The sequence below is a fragment of the Labeo rohita genome, chromosome 18 (genome assembly GCF_022985175.1).
Source record: "Labeo rohita strain BAU-BD-2019 chromosome 18, IGBB_LRoh.1.0, whole genome shotgun sequence".
Lineage (NCBI taxonomy): Eukaryota > Metazoa > Chordata > Actinopteri > Cypriniformes > Cyprinidae > Labeo > Labeo rohita.
In genome coordinates, this window is record NC_066886.1 from 14123537 (window position 1) to 14139697 (window position 16161).

The 16161-nt window shown below is 35.9% G+C and overlaps 1 protein-coding gene across 1 annotated transcript in view; it reads left to right on the plus strand.

The window, feature by feature from the left end:
- The window catches only part of cfdp1 (craniofacial development protein 1), a 35497-nt gene that overhangs the window by 9833 nt on the left and 9503 nt on the right, over window positions 1–16161 (plus strand). Inside the window, 1 exon segment of the mRNA XM_051134300.1 lies at window positions 14201–14359. Coding sequence (XP_050990257.1) covers window positions 14201–14359 — 159 coding nt within the window.

A 16161-nucleotide genomic window follows, 5' to 3' on the forward strand; every position in this document is an offset into this window, starting at 1 on the left:
TTTCAGCTCGTGACGATACATTGAGGTGTTAAGACACGAAACATATAATTTATCATTTTTTACCTCTGATCCACTGCAATGTCCAACTGTCCTGAGCACATTCACAACAGCCGCTGCAACTCAGGTCACAGCTGATTAGAAGAGCTGGAAAAATAATTGATATGTCATCCCCACACTCTCTTCAGGACATTTTTGAGAGGTTAGGAAGCAGAGTCTTAAAATTATTGGTGACCCAGGCCATATTCTTCATAAGAAGTATGAGCTGATGCCCTCGGGCAGGAGATATAGGGTACCAAATTGTTGGTTGAACAGGTGCAAATTTTATCTGTTAAATTATTAAATAATAAGTGACCGGATTGTTTTGTGGGTAAAGGTAATTTGATGGGTAATATGTAATGTAGGTGTACTATTTAGAATTGTGTAGAGGTGATATATGTGGTCTTGAATTCGAGTTTTTTTTTTTATGCGTCACACGCCGGCTGTTGTGAACGCACTCAGGACAGTTGGACATTGCGGTGAATCAGAGGTAAAAAATGTTATAAATACTGAAATACCGTTCAGTTTCTTGCACAGACCGATTGTTTCATGTCTTAACACCTCAATGTATCGTGACAAGCCATAAAGTTTAATTTGGTTTTGTCTTTGTATGTTTTTTTTTTGACTCTCAAAGCCATGGATCCCATTGACTGCCATTATATGACTGACAGACTGCAACGGTTTGAGTTAAAAATCTTCGTTTGTGTTCTACTGAAGAAACAAAGTCACCTACATCTTGGATGCTCTGGGGGTAAACAGATAAACATCTAATTTTCCTTTTTGGGTGAACTATCCCTTTAATTACTCGCGCTCATGTCATTTCAAACCCATAAGATCTTAGTTTATCTTCAGAACAAAAATTATGATATTTTTGATGAAATCCAAGAGCTTTATAACCCTTCATAGACAGCAATACAACTACCACGTTCAAGGCCCAGAAAGGTAAGTTTATAAAAAATGTTTTCATAGCTTCAAAAAATTATGATTGGACCACTGATGTCACATGGACTATTGTATGGTAGTACCGTTGCTGTCTATGCATGGTCGGAAAGCTCTCAGGTTTCTTCAAAAATATTTTGTGTTCTGAGGACAAACAAAGTTCTTGCGGCTTTGGAACAACATGAGAGTGAGTAATTATGACAGAATTTTAATTTTTGGGTGAACTATCCCTGTAATATTTTTTATTTTATAGATATTTTTATGTACATTTTTATGTATTCTTTACTAATCTATTACTATTATAATAATTTTTACTCTGTGACCCCATATAAGATAGGTGGGTTGGAAAATGGATAATTATTTTTATATTTGTATGTGTTGAATATTATTATTATTTATTTTTTTTATTTAATATTTTGTTTTATATTGCATATTTATATATTTATGCTTAATTTTTTATTTCTTTACTCAATTAGTGGATACAAATGGACTTAATACCAACTAAATATTCTCTAACCATGATTAACTTGCAGTTTGGGTTGGGTATTGAGAACTGGTTCCATTTTGCATTTTGATTTTGCTTATCAATTCATATGCATGCACTTTAAAGGGATAGTTCACCAAAAATGAAAATTCTGTCATTAATTACTTACCTTCATGTCGTTCCAAAACCATAAGTCCTTTGTTCATCGTCAGAACACAAATTACAACATTTTTGATGAAATTTGAGAGCTTTCTAACCCTGCATAGACGGCAAAGAAAATGTTGTTTTTGTTTTATTTGTGCACAAAAAGTATCCCCATAGCTTCATAACATTACAGTTAAACCACTGATGTCACTTGGCCTAGTTTAACAATGTTCTTTCTACCTTTCTGGGCCTTGAACGTGATAGTACCATTGCTGTCAGGGTCAGAAATCTTTTGGATATCATAAACAATATCTTAATTTGTGTTCCAAAGATGATGTCTTAAGTGTTTAGAAAGACATTAGGCTGAGTAATTAAAGGCAGAATTTTCATTTTTGGGTGAACTATCCCTTAAATGTAATTTTTATATCATTAAAGCGCAAGAAAACTTGAAAGACAAATATACATCGGCTGCCCTTTTTTACTTTTTGTTTTAATTTTTTTTTAATTATTTTTAGAAAGGGGGTCCCCTCACAAGAAGATCATTGTATTTGGGGGTCCTCTGCATCAAAAAGTTCAAACTAAGAATCTTCTTGTTACCACCTCAGATCTTTAACAATTTCACCACTTCATCCACCCACTTATAATGAGGTCAAAGTGAGTGGAGGGAAGCTTGTTCTGGGTCTAAAATGGGGAAGGCTGCTTCAGGATTTCATTAGCAGACCTGAAATGACCTGTTCCCTGTCTCTTCGCAGCTGGACGCCGTGTCAGCCAGTCCTCACGCTATAATGAATGCATGTTAACTGAAGTGAGGGTTCGATATCACGCCCCCTCACCACCGGACACATCAGAGCACCGCTGCCGTGTGCTCCGTCTCCCAGCTAATGTTTCTGACAAAACCAGGCCACTCTTCACTCCCCTGGCATCTAAAAATGTGCCGTGGCCCGAAAGAGATCAGGCCACACAGTTTCCTGTATGTCAGTGCGTGTGCTTCTGCCAAAACAGATGCAGATCCCCCAAGTGGCTCTGTGTTAAACAAGAGATCACAGAAAGGCAGCGTCTCAGGAGGTGGTAAATATGTGGCAACAAACTGCAGTTGCATCTCATAGTACATTCAGTTGATGTATATTTAAAAAAAAAAAAAAATAAAAAAAAAGTTTTGTATTGGCATTTATGGTTCCATGAAGAACCACATCCATTCTCCACAAAATGTTCTTCTATGACGTTGCTGCGAAAACACGCTTTTGGAACCTTTTTTTAAAAGTGTAGTGTTTAAACAGTTGCGATGACCTACAATCAAGCTCCAGCTCTGAATCTAGAATCACACATGAAATATTAAGAGTGTTTACTTTAATATCCAAAGCTGCGCTCAACATTTTTGGGGGAATTCACCACAGACACTTTTAAAATGTCAAACCAGCTTTTGGTGTTTAGAAACTTTACCTCCCTGCTGTTTCTCTGCGGTTCCTAAGAGCTCCATCAGCCTCCATTCAGGCTGTCAATGAGACACAACTAGACCACTTCAGTCCTCGTCAGGCCTCATCTTCAAACACCAGGGTTTGAGACAACTCCTGCTTGTGCCAGGAAGTGTATTTCCGTCCTCACTGACGTGCAGCTGCGGAGCTTCAATAGTCTAAACGTTGAGGGGAAAGTTGGGTAATGCTCCTCTCTTCAAAATTGTGGGAACAGATGGGGAACGTCAGCTTGGGGTCCACTCAAGACCCCACATTTCACTGCCCCTGCCGGTTTCCTTGAAATACAAAGAGAAAACCCTTTCAGGAAGGAAATTATCCTCGTTAGACACAAAATGGCTGGAAGTGATTATAGTAACTCACTCTTATCGCTTATGCTGATATAATGAGAGCGTAATTAGCTAAGGAAAGCTTTATGGATTTGTGCATCAACCAAACCGGCCTCTGCGCAAAGTATAGTAATATGTGAGTGGAATGAGGATCAGAGCAGTACGTGAGTGAAAGAAGAAATGCAGAGCAAGTAGCAGGCGGTGGCTCTGAAGATGGGAAATGTACTGACAGCTTGGAACTGGGACACTTGTAAGGTGAACAAAGTGTGACAGCCTTGTGTTCACGGGGCAGAGACAGACGAGTGACTGATACACGCACATACAGCACTCTCAGTGCTGACTTAATCAGAGATTATTCTTTTATCATTGTTGTTTTCGGTAGATTTAGCTAGCAGATCGCCCACAGCCTATTCGCTGACAAAATTAGAAAGTATTTTCTTGATCTGGCAAGCTTCAATCTGATTGGCTGACTATCCGACTTCTGGGAGTAAAGGCACACAGAGTTTTTAGTGATAATTAGAGGAACCAAAATGAAGACAAAATATTTTTAGGGCTCGAGCACTGGTGGTGCGAAGATCTTGAATTTTCGTTGGAGGGTGTGTCCATGGCGGTCTGACAAACTTCGATGTTTCTCCATGAAACAAAGTTGTTATAATTCAGCACCAAAATTCACATTTTCACAGTTTGATAAAAGTCCTGTCCTGAACACATGCCCATATTCATAGCCATACACTGTAAAAATACAAACAAACAAAAATAATTTGATGAGTCAAATTAAAATTATTTCTTACCTTGCTGCCTTACAATTTTAAGTTCAAATAAGTTTAGTCAACTTGAAATGTTAAGTTATACTAAGTGACAGCTTAGATATGTGAGTTGACTAAACAAAAAATTTGGTTTGTTAACTTTAAAAGCTGGGTTTCCTACCCAGCTGCCTTAAAATTTTAAGTTGAATCAACTCAAGTATCTAAGTTGTCAGTACAACTTAACATTTCAAGTTGACAACTTTTTTGAGTTGACTGAACTTAAAATTTGAAGGCAGCCTGGTAACAATTTTTTTTTAAGTTGACTCAACAAACTTTTTTTTTTTTACAGTGTAGAGATTTAATGACGACAACAACATTATATTTGGAAAGTCTAATCTAAAGGCCTTTGCAATGTTAAATTGCGAAGATCTTGAGTTATCATTAAAGAGTGTGTCCGTGGCCCTCTGACAAAGTTCAATGTTTTGCCATAGAAAAAAGTAGTTGTTGTAACTCAGCCATACAATGTGTATGGCTGAGTTACAACAGCCACCTGCTGGCAACAAGAAATTACTTGTTTTACACTAACTTAAACATACCATGTTCAATCTGCCCCAAACTTCATATGTTGGATAATTGAGAATGAATGGGGGAAAGTCACGTGAGAGGAGGCAGTGCCTCCACTGTGATATGATTGGATGTGACTGGTTATGTTCAGCTGTTATTGGTTCATGCGATAAATCCCACCTCTTCTGTTTGTATACTTTCTTTATAAATTAGTCATTGAATCAGTAACTCAATTGATTTATTAAAAATTGTGGATTCATTCAGTAAGAAAACACTGCTGTTTGCTTGGTATTTATTTAATTGGCAAAATACTGCAAAAACAGACAATATTAATAATAGTGTCTAAAATTTAACTCACATTATTGTTTATTGAACTGTTATATAAAGAATGCAGTCACACAAATGTTACTATATTGTATATATAATATGTTGTATGTTATGAATATAAGACAAAAAACTCATATTGTAGAGGCATTTTTTTTTTTTTGCTATGCCTTGAATATTGTGGGAATTTTAACTGCATTTTAATAGGTTATAATTTGATGAAAGTATGCACTTTCAATGAGTTTTAGTTTGGTTTTGCAAAGTGAGTGACATACTCGATAACATGAGCTTGTAACAGTTACGATATATTATCATAGACAATACACATCGCATTACTAGAATAGAGAAGATGGACTTCTTTGAACTGTAATTAACTGCCTAGCAACAACTCAACACCCTAGCAACAAATAGCGATATTCTGGCAACCACCCAGAACACCTGCTAGCATCCTAAAAGCAGGTTTGGCATGAGTCTTGCATTTACAGTTTTTGTCCATCATTTGTTTTTGTGAAAATATAATAGTCCTCCTGTTACCTGCTGGGTTGTATGAAGTAACATCATGATTGTATCCAGAAAAGACTGTTAATTCTCCACTAGGACTGTGAAAGACTTCAAATGAGTTTGATTGAAGTCACTGAAGTCTTATGTCAGCCAGTTTGTTTGTTTCTTCAGGATGCATTTCCTGCATTCCAGTCTTTCCAAGTCTGCATCACATCTTGTGTAAGACATGCATGCATGCACATATATACTGATAATGCACAGACCCCACAGAATATATAGGTCCTTCTCCAAAAGCCCAAGGCCGGTCTTGTGTGCACACATAAAAGTCACACACTCTCAGAGAAGATCCAAAGGACAAACCACACATATGTTTCTCAGACAGTTTCCCCAGCAACTACCGAACACGTGAAAACAAAATCTGTCTGTGTGTGTTTGAGATGTAAGGTTTTATTCCTTCACATGTCTCCTTACATCTTTCTCCTGCAGAGCTCAGTTGAATTCACAGTTGGGCTCAACACTTTGTCCATCTGTGCTGAAAATATCTGCGCTGTTACTTAGGGGAGAACTGGAGGAAAAGGAAACCGCTTCTTCATAGGTTCACTCTTGAAATAGTTCACCCTGGATTAACATAATTTCACACTGTGTATTTGTAAACCTGGGTTTAAAGATTAAAGTAGAACCTCAAATTTTCTATTATTTTATTTATTTGCAGAAAATTCAAAATGCATAAGGTCAATGAAACACAAGGTCACTATTAAAATTAAAATGTGGCTTTCTTGATTTAATCTTTTTAAATGAAATCAAAGCAATTTACAATATCTAAATCAGCGTGGACTCAATTTCTTCTGTAAATCTAGATTAATCTTCATATGTTTACAAAGTTAATAATATTGGACAAGTACAGTATGTAACATGTTTTAAATTAATTCCTTGTCAATATTTGGAAATATCACATTGATCTGCTATGTCTTTTTAACTTTCCTTTAGATGCTGCAACTAAACTCAGCATGTTTCTGTCTCTGTTCAAAGCACATGAATACTTAATCAGACAAGTATTGAGGCAGTGTGTGATTGGTTGCCTGCATTGCAGGGATAAAAGTAGTGTGAACACCCATTTATAACAAAGAAACATTCCTGGGGTTAAAAGTGTCCTTAACCCCGGCTTAAGCAAAGTATAAAATCTTTATGGAGTCATAAAAAGACATTGAGTAATATGCAAGATTTAAAACATGAAGCCACAACTACCTTACACTGTATTGGCTGCATTAAACAACATCTTCAGGCCAAGAACACGCTGTAAAATTTCAGAATTGACAGCCGCATTTAAACATTGTGCTGTCTAGCACATTGAGTCGCCATTATTTTTAACCAAAGTAATATTACAAGCAACCGAATACTTAAATTAGGTGATTTTAACTAAGCCACCGTCTACAGAGCCATTGTGTTTTGTGTGTTTGGAACGCTATGCCATGTCCACTTATCATAGCAAAGCTTATTAAGCATCGTTGGGCTTGTTGTTTTGGACTCGTTTCATAAAGTGATCTATTTTATGGATATAATGAAGTAGGCCGGTTTGGTTCTTGATATTTTTGTATGTGGCTTGAATTTAAGGTTGGATGTAATTTGTTCTTATTTGCCATTTTTTGCAAGATCTGAGTCGAACGTACCTCCTTCCCTGTGTTTTTTCTGCAACACAACTCTGATACATGCTTAAGTATGTGACCCTTTACCACAAAATCAGTCTTAAGTAGCACAGGTATATTTTTAGCAATAGGCATCAATACATTGTTCGGGTCAAAATTATAGATCTTTCTTTTATGGCAAAAATCATTAGGATATTAAGTAAAGATCATGTTCCATGAAGATATTTTGTACATTTCCTACCGCAAATATATCAAAACGTAATTTTTGATTAGTAATATGTATAGCTAAGAACTTTATTTGGACAACTTTAAAGGTGATTTTCTCAATATTTTCCCAGTGTCACATATTAACCACTAGTTTTTCAGTTTGGTTCTGTACACAATGCGTAGAATTTCTGAAAGTGTGGTTGTACTTGCATTTTTCAGTTGACATTTGGTCAAATAAAAAAAAGATACTTTACTGTTGGTGTACAGGACAGGATTAAGCACTAAAAGGTGAATTGAGTTTTGATGCTGTGTGTACATGGCCTTGCCATGGTATTTTTAGACATGTTTTGACCTAACATTTACACATAACACATTTGTTTGTGTATATGAAAGACACAAATCACAGCTTAGGGGCTGGGTGGGGCTATAAGTGTCACTGAGTCCAGGTGGCTGATCACAGGGGCCAGGGGCCCGGAGCGTAAAAGGTCTTTGAACTCTGGGTCTTAGCACTGCAGGTGTGTTTACGTGATCGTGTGTATGTTCATTAGTCACCTTTAAGCAGGTGTGCTGCTCATTGTTCACAGAATGTAAATCTGTCATTGATCGTGTTAAAGGCGGAGCAGAGATGCTTAAAACCTCATATTACAACTTAAACAGCTTTGAAGATTAAAAAGAGAAAGAAAAATGGGACATCGAGATGGTGGGAAGAATATCATAGTTAAAATAAACTCAAATCTCTTTGCCAGTATATCATTTATGTGTGACTGTCCTTCACAAGAACTGAGGCAAATGACAGTGTTGAATTTGCATGGTCCACACATGGTTTGTTTTACAAATATATTTATATATTTTTTTTTTTTTGAGTTCTAGATTGTGCTCTTTATGTTACAGTACACACTTGATGCTACAGTCACAAATACAACACAAATTTAAGTTTAGTAATGCATTGAATCTATCTTTATTACACTTATAATGTATGATTATTAAACGTTTTTCTGTATTTTTAAATCAGCTTCGTGATTTGGCTAGTGAGTGGCAGGCAAAGCCAATTATTGTCCATTAGACACAGATTAGGTGATTTTACAGACACTAAGTGCAGTGTCTTTAGGGTAACTGACCAATTTTAAACAAATAAATACCTCAATAACTGTAATTTTATAATACACAAAACTGTCATAGTCTTTACAAACAAATGCAGGCCTGTGGATTGTGGGTAATATTGGGACCATTGCTCACAGCAGGCGAAATGAAGTCTTGACAGTAATTGTTTTGAAATTTATAGTTTGATGTGGCGAATTTGTTACAATTGGTGCTTTGATGTTGTACCAGCTGTGCTTTTAAAGGAAATTAAAGACACAAGTTCTCTGAGAATGTTTTAGCTTTCTGTTAGCAGTTCTAGCAAACCTGACCCTAAAATCCTGTCTCAAAATGTATCCTTAGCACCACCACTGGGAATATTAAAGCTAAAATGATTAAGAAACAAATCTTGATAATGTTATTAACTAACAGCTTCACTAACTGGCTTATTGGGTGCCAGAAAACTAGGTTTTGATGATTAGCATGGCCCATGACGGCACCATCTGGCTGTGAAAGTGTCAAAAATGACAGTGTATTCTTACAAAATAATTCTTACAAAATCTGTGGTCAGTAAGATTTTTTTTATGTATATATAATGAGGAGTGAAAACCAGATATGTGTAAGTGACATTTTAGCTGAAATGGACATATATAAATCAAATGTAAGCTTTTGATGAGCTCTTTCTACTGGCAAAAGCGTACTGAGTGTACAAATATTTATTATAAACAACTAAAATCAGTACACAAAGTTATATCAGTCTATAATAAATTTTTGTTTTGGCTCTCCTGTAAAGTCCTGTAAAGTGGTGAAATTTCACTTGTGCCTTTCTGGTTCTCACCTCTAAATATATTTCCATTCTGCAAGGGCACATTAAATTTATCAAAAGTGACAGTAAAGACATTTATAATGTTACAAAAGATTTCGAAATAATTATGAGTCCACAAAAATATTAAGCAGCACAACAATTTTCAAAATTAATCTATATTAAAAATACTACTACAGCAGCAAATCAGCATATTAGAATGATTTCTAAAGGATCGTGTGACACTGAAGACTGGAGTAATGGCTGCTGAAAATTCAGCTTTGCCACCGTGGAAATAAATAGTTTTAAAACATATCAAAATAAAAAAAGTTATTTTAATCTGTAATAATATTTTAACTTTTTAACTGTATTTTTGATCAAATAAATGTAGCTTTGGTGAGCATAAGAAATTTCTTTCAAAAGCATTTTTCTTTTAAAGTAGGGCTGTCAAACGATTAATCGCGATTAATCACATACAAAATAAAAGTTTGAGTGCTTAATATATGTGTGTGTGCTGTGTGTAATTATTTATATATAAATACACCCAATTATTACCCAACCATTAATGTGTATATATTTAAGAGAGGTTATTTATGTATAAAATATTTTTGTTTATATATAATATAAATTATATAAAAATATATATATACTTGTAAATGTTTCTTAAATATATACATAATTATAGTACACACATATATTAGGCAGACTCAAACTTTTATTTTGTATGCGATTAATCACAGTTATTTGAAAGCCCTATTTTAAATATTTAAAAAACAACAACATACTTTCAACAGTCATTCACTCGTGAGCAAAGATAGCTGTTTTCAGATATTGTAATTCTGGGAATCCTTACACCAGTAATCATTGATGAATATATGAGAAAAACATAAACATTAGAAACTTCTTTCATCTTTTAAAATATGCACAGAGTATGTGCATGTTTTGTGATTTGATGTGTTGTGTAACCCCACAGTCTCTCCACTGGCTGTTCTTCCAGCTTCCGCCCATTGGACAAAATGTGGGTCAGTTTGTTGCACCGAAGTCTTACGGAGGACGTGTGCGCTGAGTTTATAGCTGTGTTTCCCAGGCCCACGCCTGTACGTTCTCGTAAATAGCTGGTCTACAACTAGGCCAGGGTCCACGCCTCGGGCGGCAAAAGACCATTAGATCAGTCTGAACAAGCAGGCTACTGCGATAATGGAGATGAAGCATTCATGGTTAGTTGGCGTCCGTCTCCCAAGATGCCCTGTTGTGCCTTCTCTTATGATGTCACAAAGACTGTAATTACTCAGAGAGGAGATGGAAAGACTTGTCAAGCGACTGCGGGTCGATGCTGAGTTTATGAGCCGCTCTGTGAACTTACGATGACATAAACCGATATAATGAGGTGGGGGAATCTACTTCCTGTCTTGAAAGGAATCAGAATAGGATGTTCCAGCCTTTTCCTCCCCGTACGCTGAGTGCCGGGACACTGTGATACTGCGTGTGCCTTTAAATGAGATGGTAAAAAGACTTCGGTCATGGGAAAAATGACTGCAAATAAACAACTGAATTCACTGATTGTTTTCCCTGTTTGCCTTTAGGTTTTAGATGCCTGCACTGCCGTATATAACCCAGTATGTTGTATTTTATTAGCCTGTGATATAACATGCATAGATCTCTCTCAGTTTAAACACTGTAAGTGATGAGACAGAATACAGTCACCTTGGCTCTGCTTTTAGCATTCTGCCCCAGCACTGTGTACTGTGGTCTGGCTCCTGGCCCAGTGTTCCCCACTCACATTGACGCTGCCGCATGGCACACAGGATTGACTATCAGTTGAGCCCTGATTGTATATTGATTCCCTGTCAGGATGGGTTTAAGCAGTGTTCCTGTTTCTCTCTGTGTGTATGTACTGGTTCTGTTGACTAAGCTGTTAAACTGCAGGTAACACTTTCACAATCAACCTTGCCTCCCTTTTGTTGTTTCTCGTCTCGCTTCACAAACCAGATTGAGTCCGTTCAGTTTTTAAAAAAATATATTTCACCCAAAATTGAAAATTGTGTCATTAATTACTCACCCTCATGTCGTTCCAAACCTGTAAGGCCTTCATTCATCTTTGAAACACAAATGAAGATATTTTTAATGAAATCCGAGAGCTTTCTGACCATGCATAGACACCAACTGACACGTTCAAGGCCCAGAAAGGTAGTAAGGTCATCGATAAAATAGTCCATGACATCAGTGGTTCAACCGTAATGTTATAATGCTATGAGAGAACCAGAACTTTTATTGTTTCAACCATTCTCTTTTAGAACTTTTAACCAGTGATATTCCACTGTGTGCGGGGATACTGCTTTGCGACAGTTTTAAATGAGTTATTCTTCAGTTGTCATTTTTAAATCGAAAAGTGCCAGCGTGCTGCTATCTGTGAATAATTTCATAAAGCTGAATTGTTCATATGAAAATCTTTGTGGTTTTCCATGTGACTTTAATAAGGTTTCGGTCGTGCAGCAGTCAGGTGAGCTTTCCTCATATGAAATGTGTTTGTGGATGCAGCTGTAACGGAGGGAATATAATTACAGTATTGATTTTACCATTATTGATTTTTACTTTTTGCTGCCTTTTTTGCACCCCAACATTATTTTTGTCTATGTTGTCTGGCCAGCCTGTGACTGTCGTGGGAACAGCATTGCAGTAAAACAGCTGGCACAAAGATGCATGTATTCATGGGCTTTCAGTTTGCAGGTGTGCGTACGTACATATGTGCAGTTCTAAATTGTCCAGCTAACAGTGCAATATTTCATACAAATAATATATTTAAATAATTCCATGCATGTGCACTGCCAGTCAAAATGTTTTTGTTTTTTAAAGTCTCTTTTGCTCACCAAGCCTGCATTTATTTGACTTCAAGTACAGCAAAAACTGTAAAATTCTGTAATATTATTACTATTTAAAATAACTGTTTTCTGTTTGAATATATTATAAAATATAATTTATTCCTGTGATTTCAAAGCTGATTTTTTTAGCCACATGATCCTTCAGAAATCATTCTAATATTATGATTTGCTAAAAAAAAAAAACCCCAAAAAAACATTTGTTATTTTTTTTTCAGGTTTCTTTAATGAATAGAAGAACAGCATTTATCTGAAATAGGAATATTTTGTAACATTATAAATGTCTTTATCATCACTTTAATCAATTTTAAGCATCCTTGCTAAATAAAAGTATTAATTTCTATAATTTCTATTAAAAAAAAACAAAAAAACTTCAAGCTTTTGAATGGTATAGTGTATAATGTTACAAAAGCTTTTTATTTCAGATAAATACTGATCTTTGAATCTTTCTATTCATCATAGAATCCTGAAAAAAATGTACTCAACTGTATTAAATATTAATAATAATAATAAAAATGTTTTCGAACAGCAAATCGGCATAATAGGATGATTTGTGAAGGATCATGTGACACTGAAGACTGGAGTAATGATGCTGAAAATTTAGCTTCGATCACAGGAATAAATTACATTTTAAAATATATATTTAAATAGAAAGCAGTTATTTTAAACAGGAAAAATATTTCACAATATTATGACTTTCGCTGTACTTTGGATCAAATAAATGCAGGCTTGGTGAGCAGAAGAGACTTCTTTAAAAACAAAAAATCTTACTGTTCAAAAACTTTTGACTGGTAGTGTATAAACATTGGGAAAATATAATAATATAATGTTATAAATTATATATCTAAGTTTTTACTTATTTATGAATGAATATGACCAGATATTGTAAGAAAATAGCCCAAGAATGTGGAAATTTTATTAATAAGGAAAGAGTAGTGTGCCTGCAGATGTTAAAACATTCTTCTTTGTTTCCGTTTTTTCATCTTGCATTTTTCACCTCCCTGTTTTCCTCCTTGAATAATGTTGACAGTTTTTGCACAGATGGCAGATGCATTTTATCAGACCTTTAGACATTAGTCATGTGTGTCTGTTTGTGGGTCGCCTCATTCCTCTGTGTGCACGTGCACCCCGCCTGTTAAACACACAAGTCCTGCTAAATCGACTCGATCACAGTGAGGAAACTGTGATTTGCAGTTCATTAAGAAATTAATGAAGTCTTTTTACCCTGCAGTGAAGTAATACAAGTTCATAGCATTCATTTTACTTCAGCTTGAAGCAAGACAGAGCGTTAACAACTGATTTATATAAGGGAATTTTAATGATGTGATGCAGTTCTGTTTTCTAAACCAATATTGCAATACCTTCCTACCCAAACCTTTTGGTTTATTTATATGTTAGATTCATTTCATATTCTGAAAACAATTGTACCATCTTTCCTGTACACACAATTTTCCTTCTCGTTCCTCATGGCAGACTTTCTCCTATGACTCGCTTGAGCGTGAAACCGTCTGTCCTTGGACACCCCGGCACCCTCTAATGCACCCCAAGGTCCTATTGCCGCCCCCCCCCCCATTCCCCCTTTAGACCCCCAGCCTACTCACTCCCTCTGGCACCCACATACAAGAGAGAGGGCCGCTGGTCTTGACTCTTCAGCTCTTTCATTCCACAGATCGTTTAACATTTCATTACTGCAGCCAAGCGCAACCTCAGTGTCAAGATGACTTTGGTAATGTTCAAAACACATCTTTGTTCCGGCAGCATGTTGCAAGAAACATACCAGCTATGTTAACGTCAGCATAAGGTCCTTTTATTTTTATTTTTTTTGTGAATAAAATGATGAAATATTTTCCACTGTGTCCTTCTGTCTGTCTTCCTGCATTTTTAACTAAATTATTTTGATGCAGATGATATGTTTCCACTCTGGAATCCAACAAAAATGTCACTGGAGCCTTAGTCTCCTAAAAAAAAACACATTTTTAGCCCCTCTCAGTTAGAACAGCCAATTTTAATATTTAAAAATCCTGCTCCAAAATCTCTTTTACGATCTTCCTTCCTCTAGTGCGAAGAGGCCAGCGGGCATGGGGAGCATCCTGAATCGCATCGGGGCCAAAAAGCAGAAGATGAGCACTTTGGAGAAGTCTAAGATGGACTGGGATGCCTTTAAAACGGAGGAGGGCATTACAGACGAGCTGGCAATCCATAATCGAGGCAAAGAAGGGTATGTTTAAGCCTCATTAGTGACCCAGACAAACACATCATCTCATATTATCTCCCATTAGTGTCTCACACTAGCTTCTGAGATTTTCATCAGAGCTGAATAAATATCATTAAGTGTCTTAAGTGCTTAAAGCCTCAACGTGGTGGCGTATTGTGTTTCAGTGCAGTTTTTATAATACATTGCAATTCATTAATTATGTACTAAAGTTAACTGGACAGTAAAATTAATGTATTTGGGGTAAAAAAAAAAACATATGCTGCGCATGCATTTGATTAACATTCTTGACCTTTGCCGTTGCTCTTAGGACTAGGGATGAACATTTCGAGAAAATTTGTAGTTGGTACAAAAAAGTTAGATTCTGTTCTGGCCAAAGTATAAATCATTCCTTACTGTTTGTCTGTCAAAAGATCTGTGCTGTCTCTGCATACATGCATGTATAGGAGAGATGTATATGTGTAAAGGGATAGTTTATCCAAAAATGAAAATTATGACATTAATTACTCATCCTCGTGTCATTCTTAATCTGTAAGACCTTCATTTATCGTCAGAGCACAAATTGAGATATTTTTAATGAAATTCAAGAGCTTTCTGACCCTGCATAGACAGCAATGCAACTGACACGTTCAAGGACCAGAAAGGTAGTAAGGACATTGTTAAAATAGTCCGTGTGATAATACGTATTTAACCTTAATTTTATGAAGCTACAAGAATGCTTATTGTGTGCAAAGAAAACAAAAATAACTGAAGATGAACGAAGGTCAGATTTTACTCAGACATGAGGGTGAGTAGTTAAAGGAACACTCCAACAGGAACACTTTATTTAAAAATAGGCTCATTTTCCAATTCCCCTAGAGTTAAACAGTTGAGTTTTACTGTTTTCGTACCATGGGTGCAGCAGGCGCAATAATATTACGCAGCGCCTGAAAATAGGCTAACTTCCGTCAACGTAACAAACGTGACTACCTGCTTGCACAGGCTCTAAAAAGTTCCTTGATTATTACGCCAGAATGAGAGTATAGTTTCTGGCCATACCAGCCTAGAAAATCGCAAAATGGAGATTGTTTGGTGGTTCTGGGAAAATTTTGATTTTCCTGACCTGCATGTATGCATTTTAAGATGTTTTAAAGATCATAAATTGGATAACAATATAGGCTTAAAACTAAGTCAGTGGGCAGAAGTAGCATAAATTATTTTTTTTAAGATAACAGATTCTTAAACATGAGAATCAAATTAAATGTTGCAATGAATGATCCATGCTACAAACTGGAAATAGAAAAGATATAGTTTAATTTTTGATGATACACAATAACATCCCAAACAAGAATGGCCTTAATTAAGAAATATGTCAGTAGCCTATGTATGAAACGTGCCAGCACTGACCAAGAATGATTCAAAAGTGAAAAATCCTAGATCTTTTGGTGAAATACTAGTGAAATATCAGTATTTATGGAATGTCTCTTGTTAAAACAGACCAGTTGTAGTGTTTGTGATGTTGTTCCATTGAAGCCTACAGTTTCCACTAATGTTAACAAAGATCATAAATTTCTGTGGTAATTAGGAATATCATGATTGTAATAATGCTAATACCATACTTAGGCCTGCACTACTTCTCACCTCCATCACCATCTCTCTTTCTTCTCTCTTGTCTCCTTCTCTTTCCCTGTATCTATTCCCTTCCCAAAACTGAGCTTTTAGTGATGCAGTCTTTTCATTGTTGTCTGTGTAAGGGAAGAACGTAAATATTCATGTTTAATTATTTTAGACAAGTTATTTTACTGAAGGCTACCAGGATAATTATAACT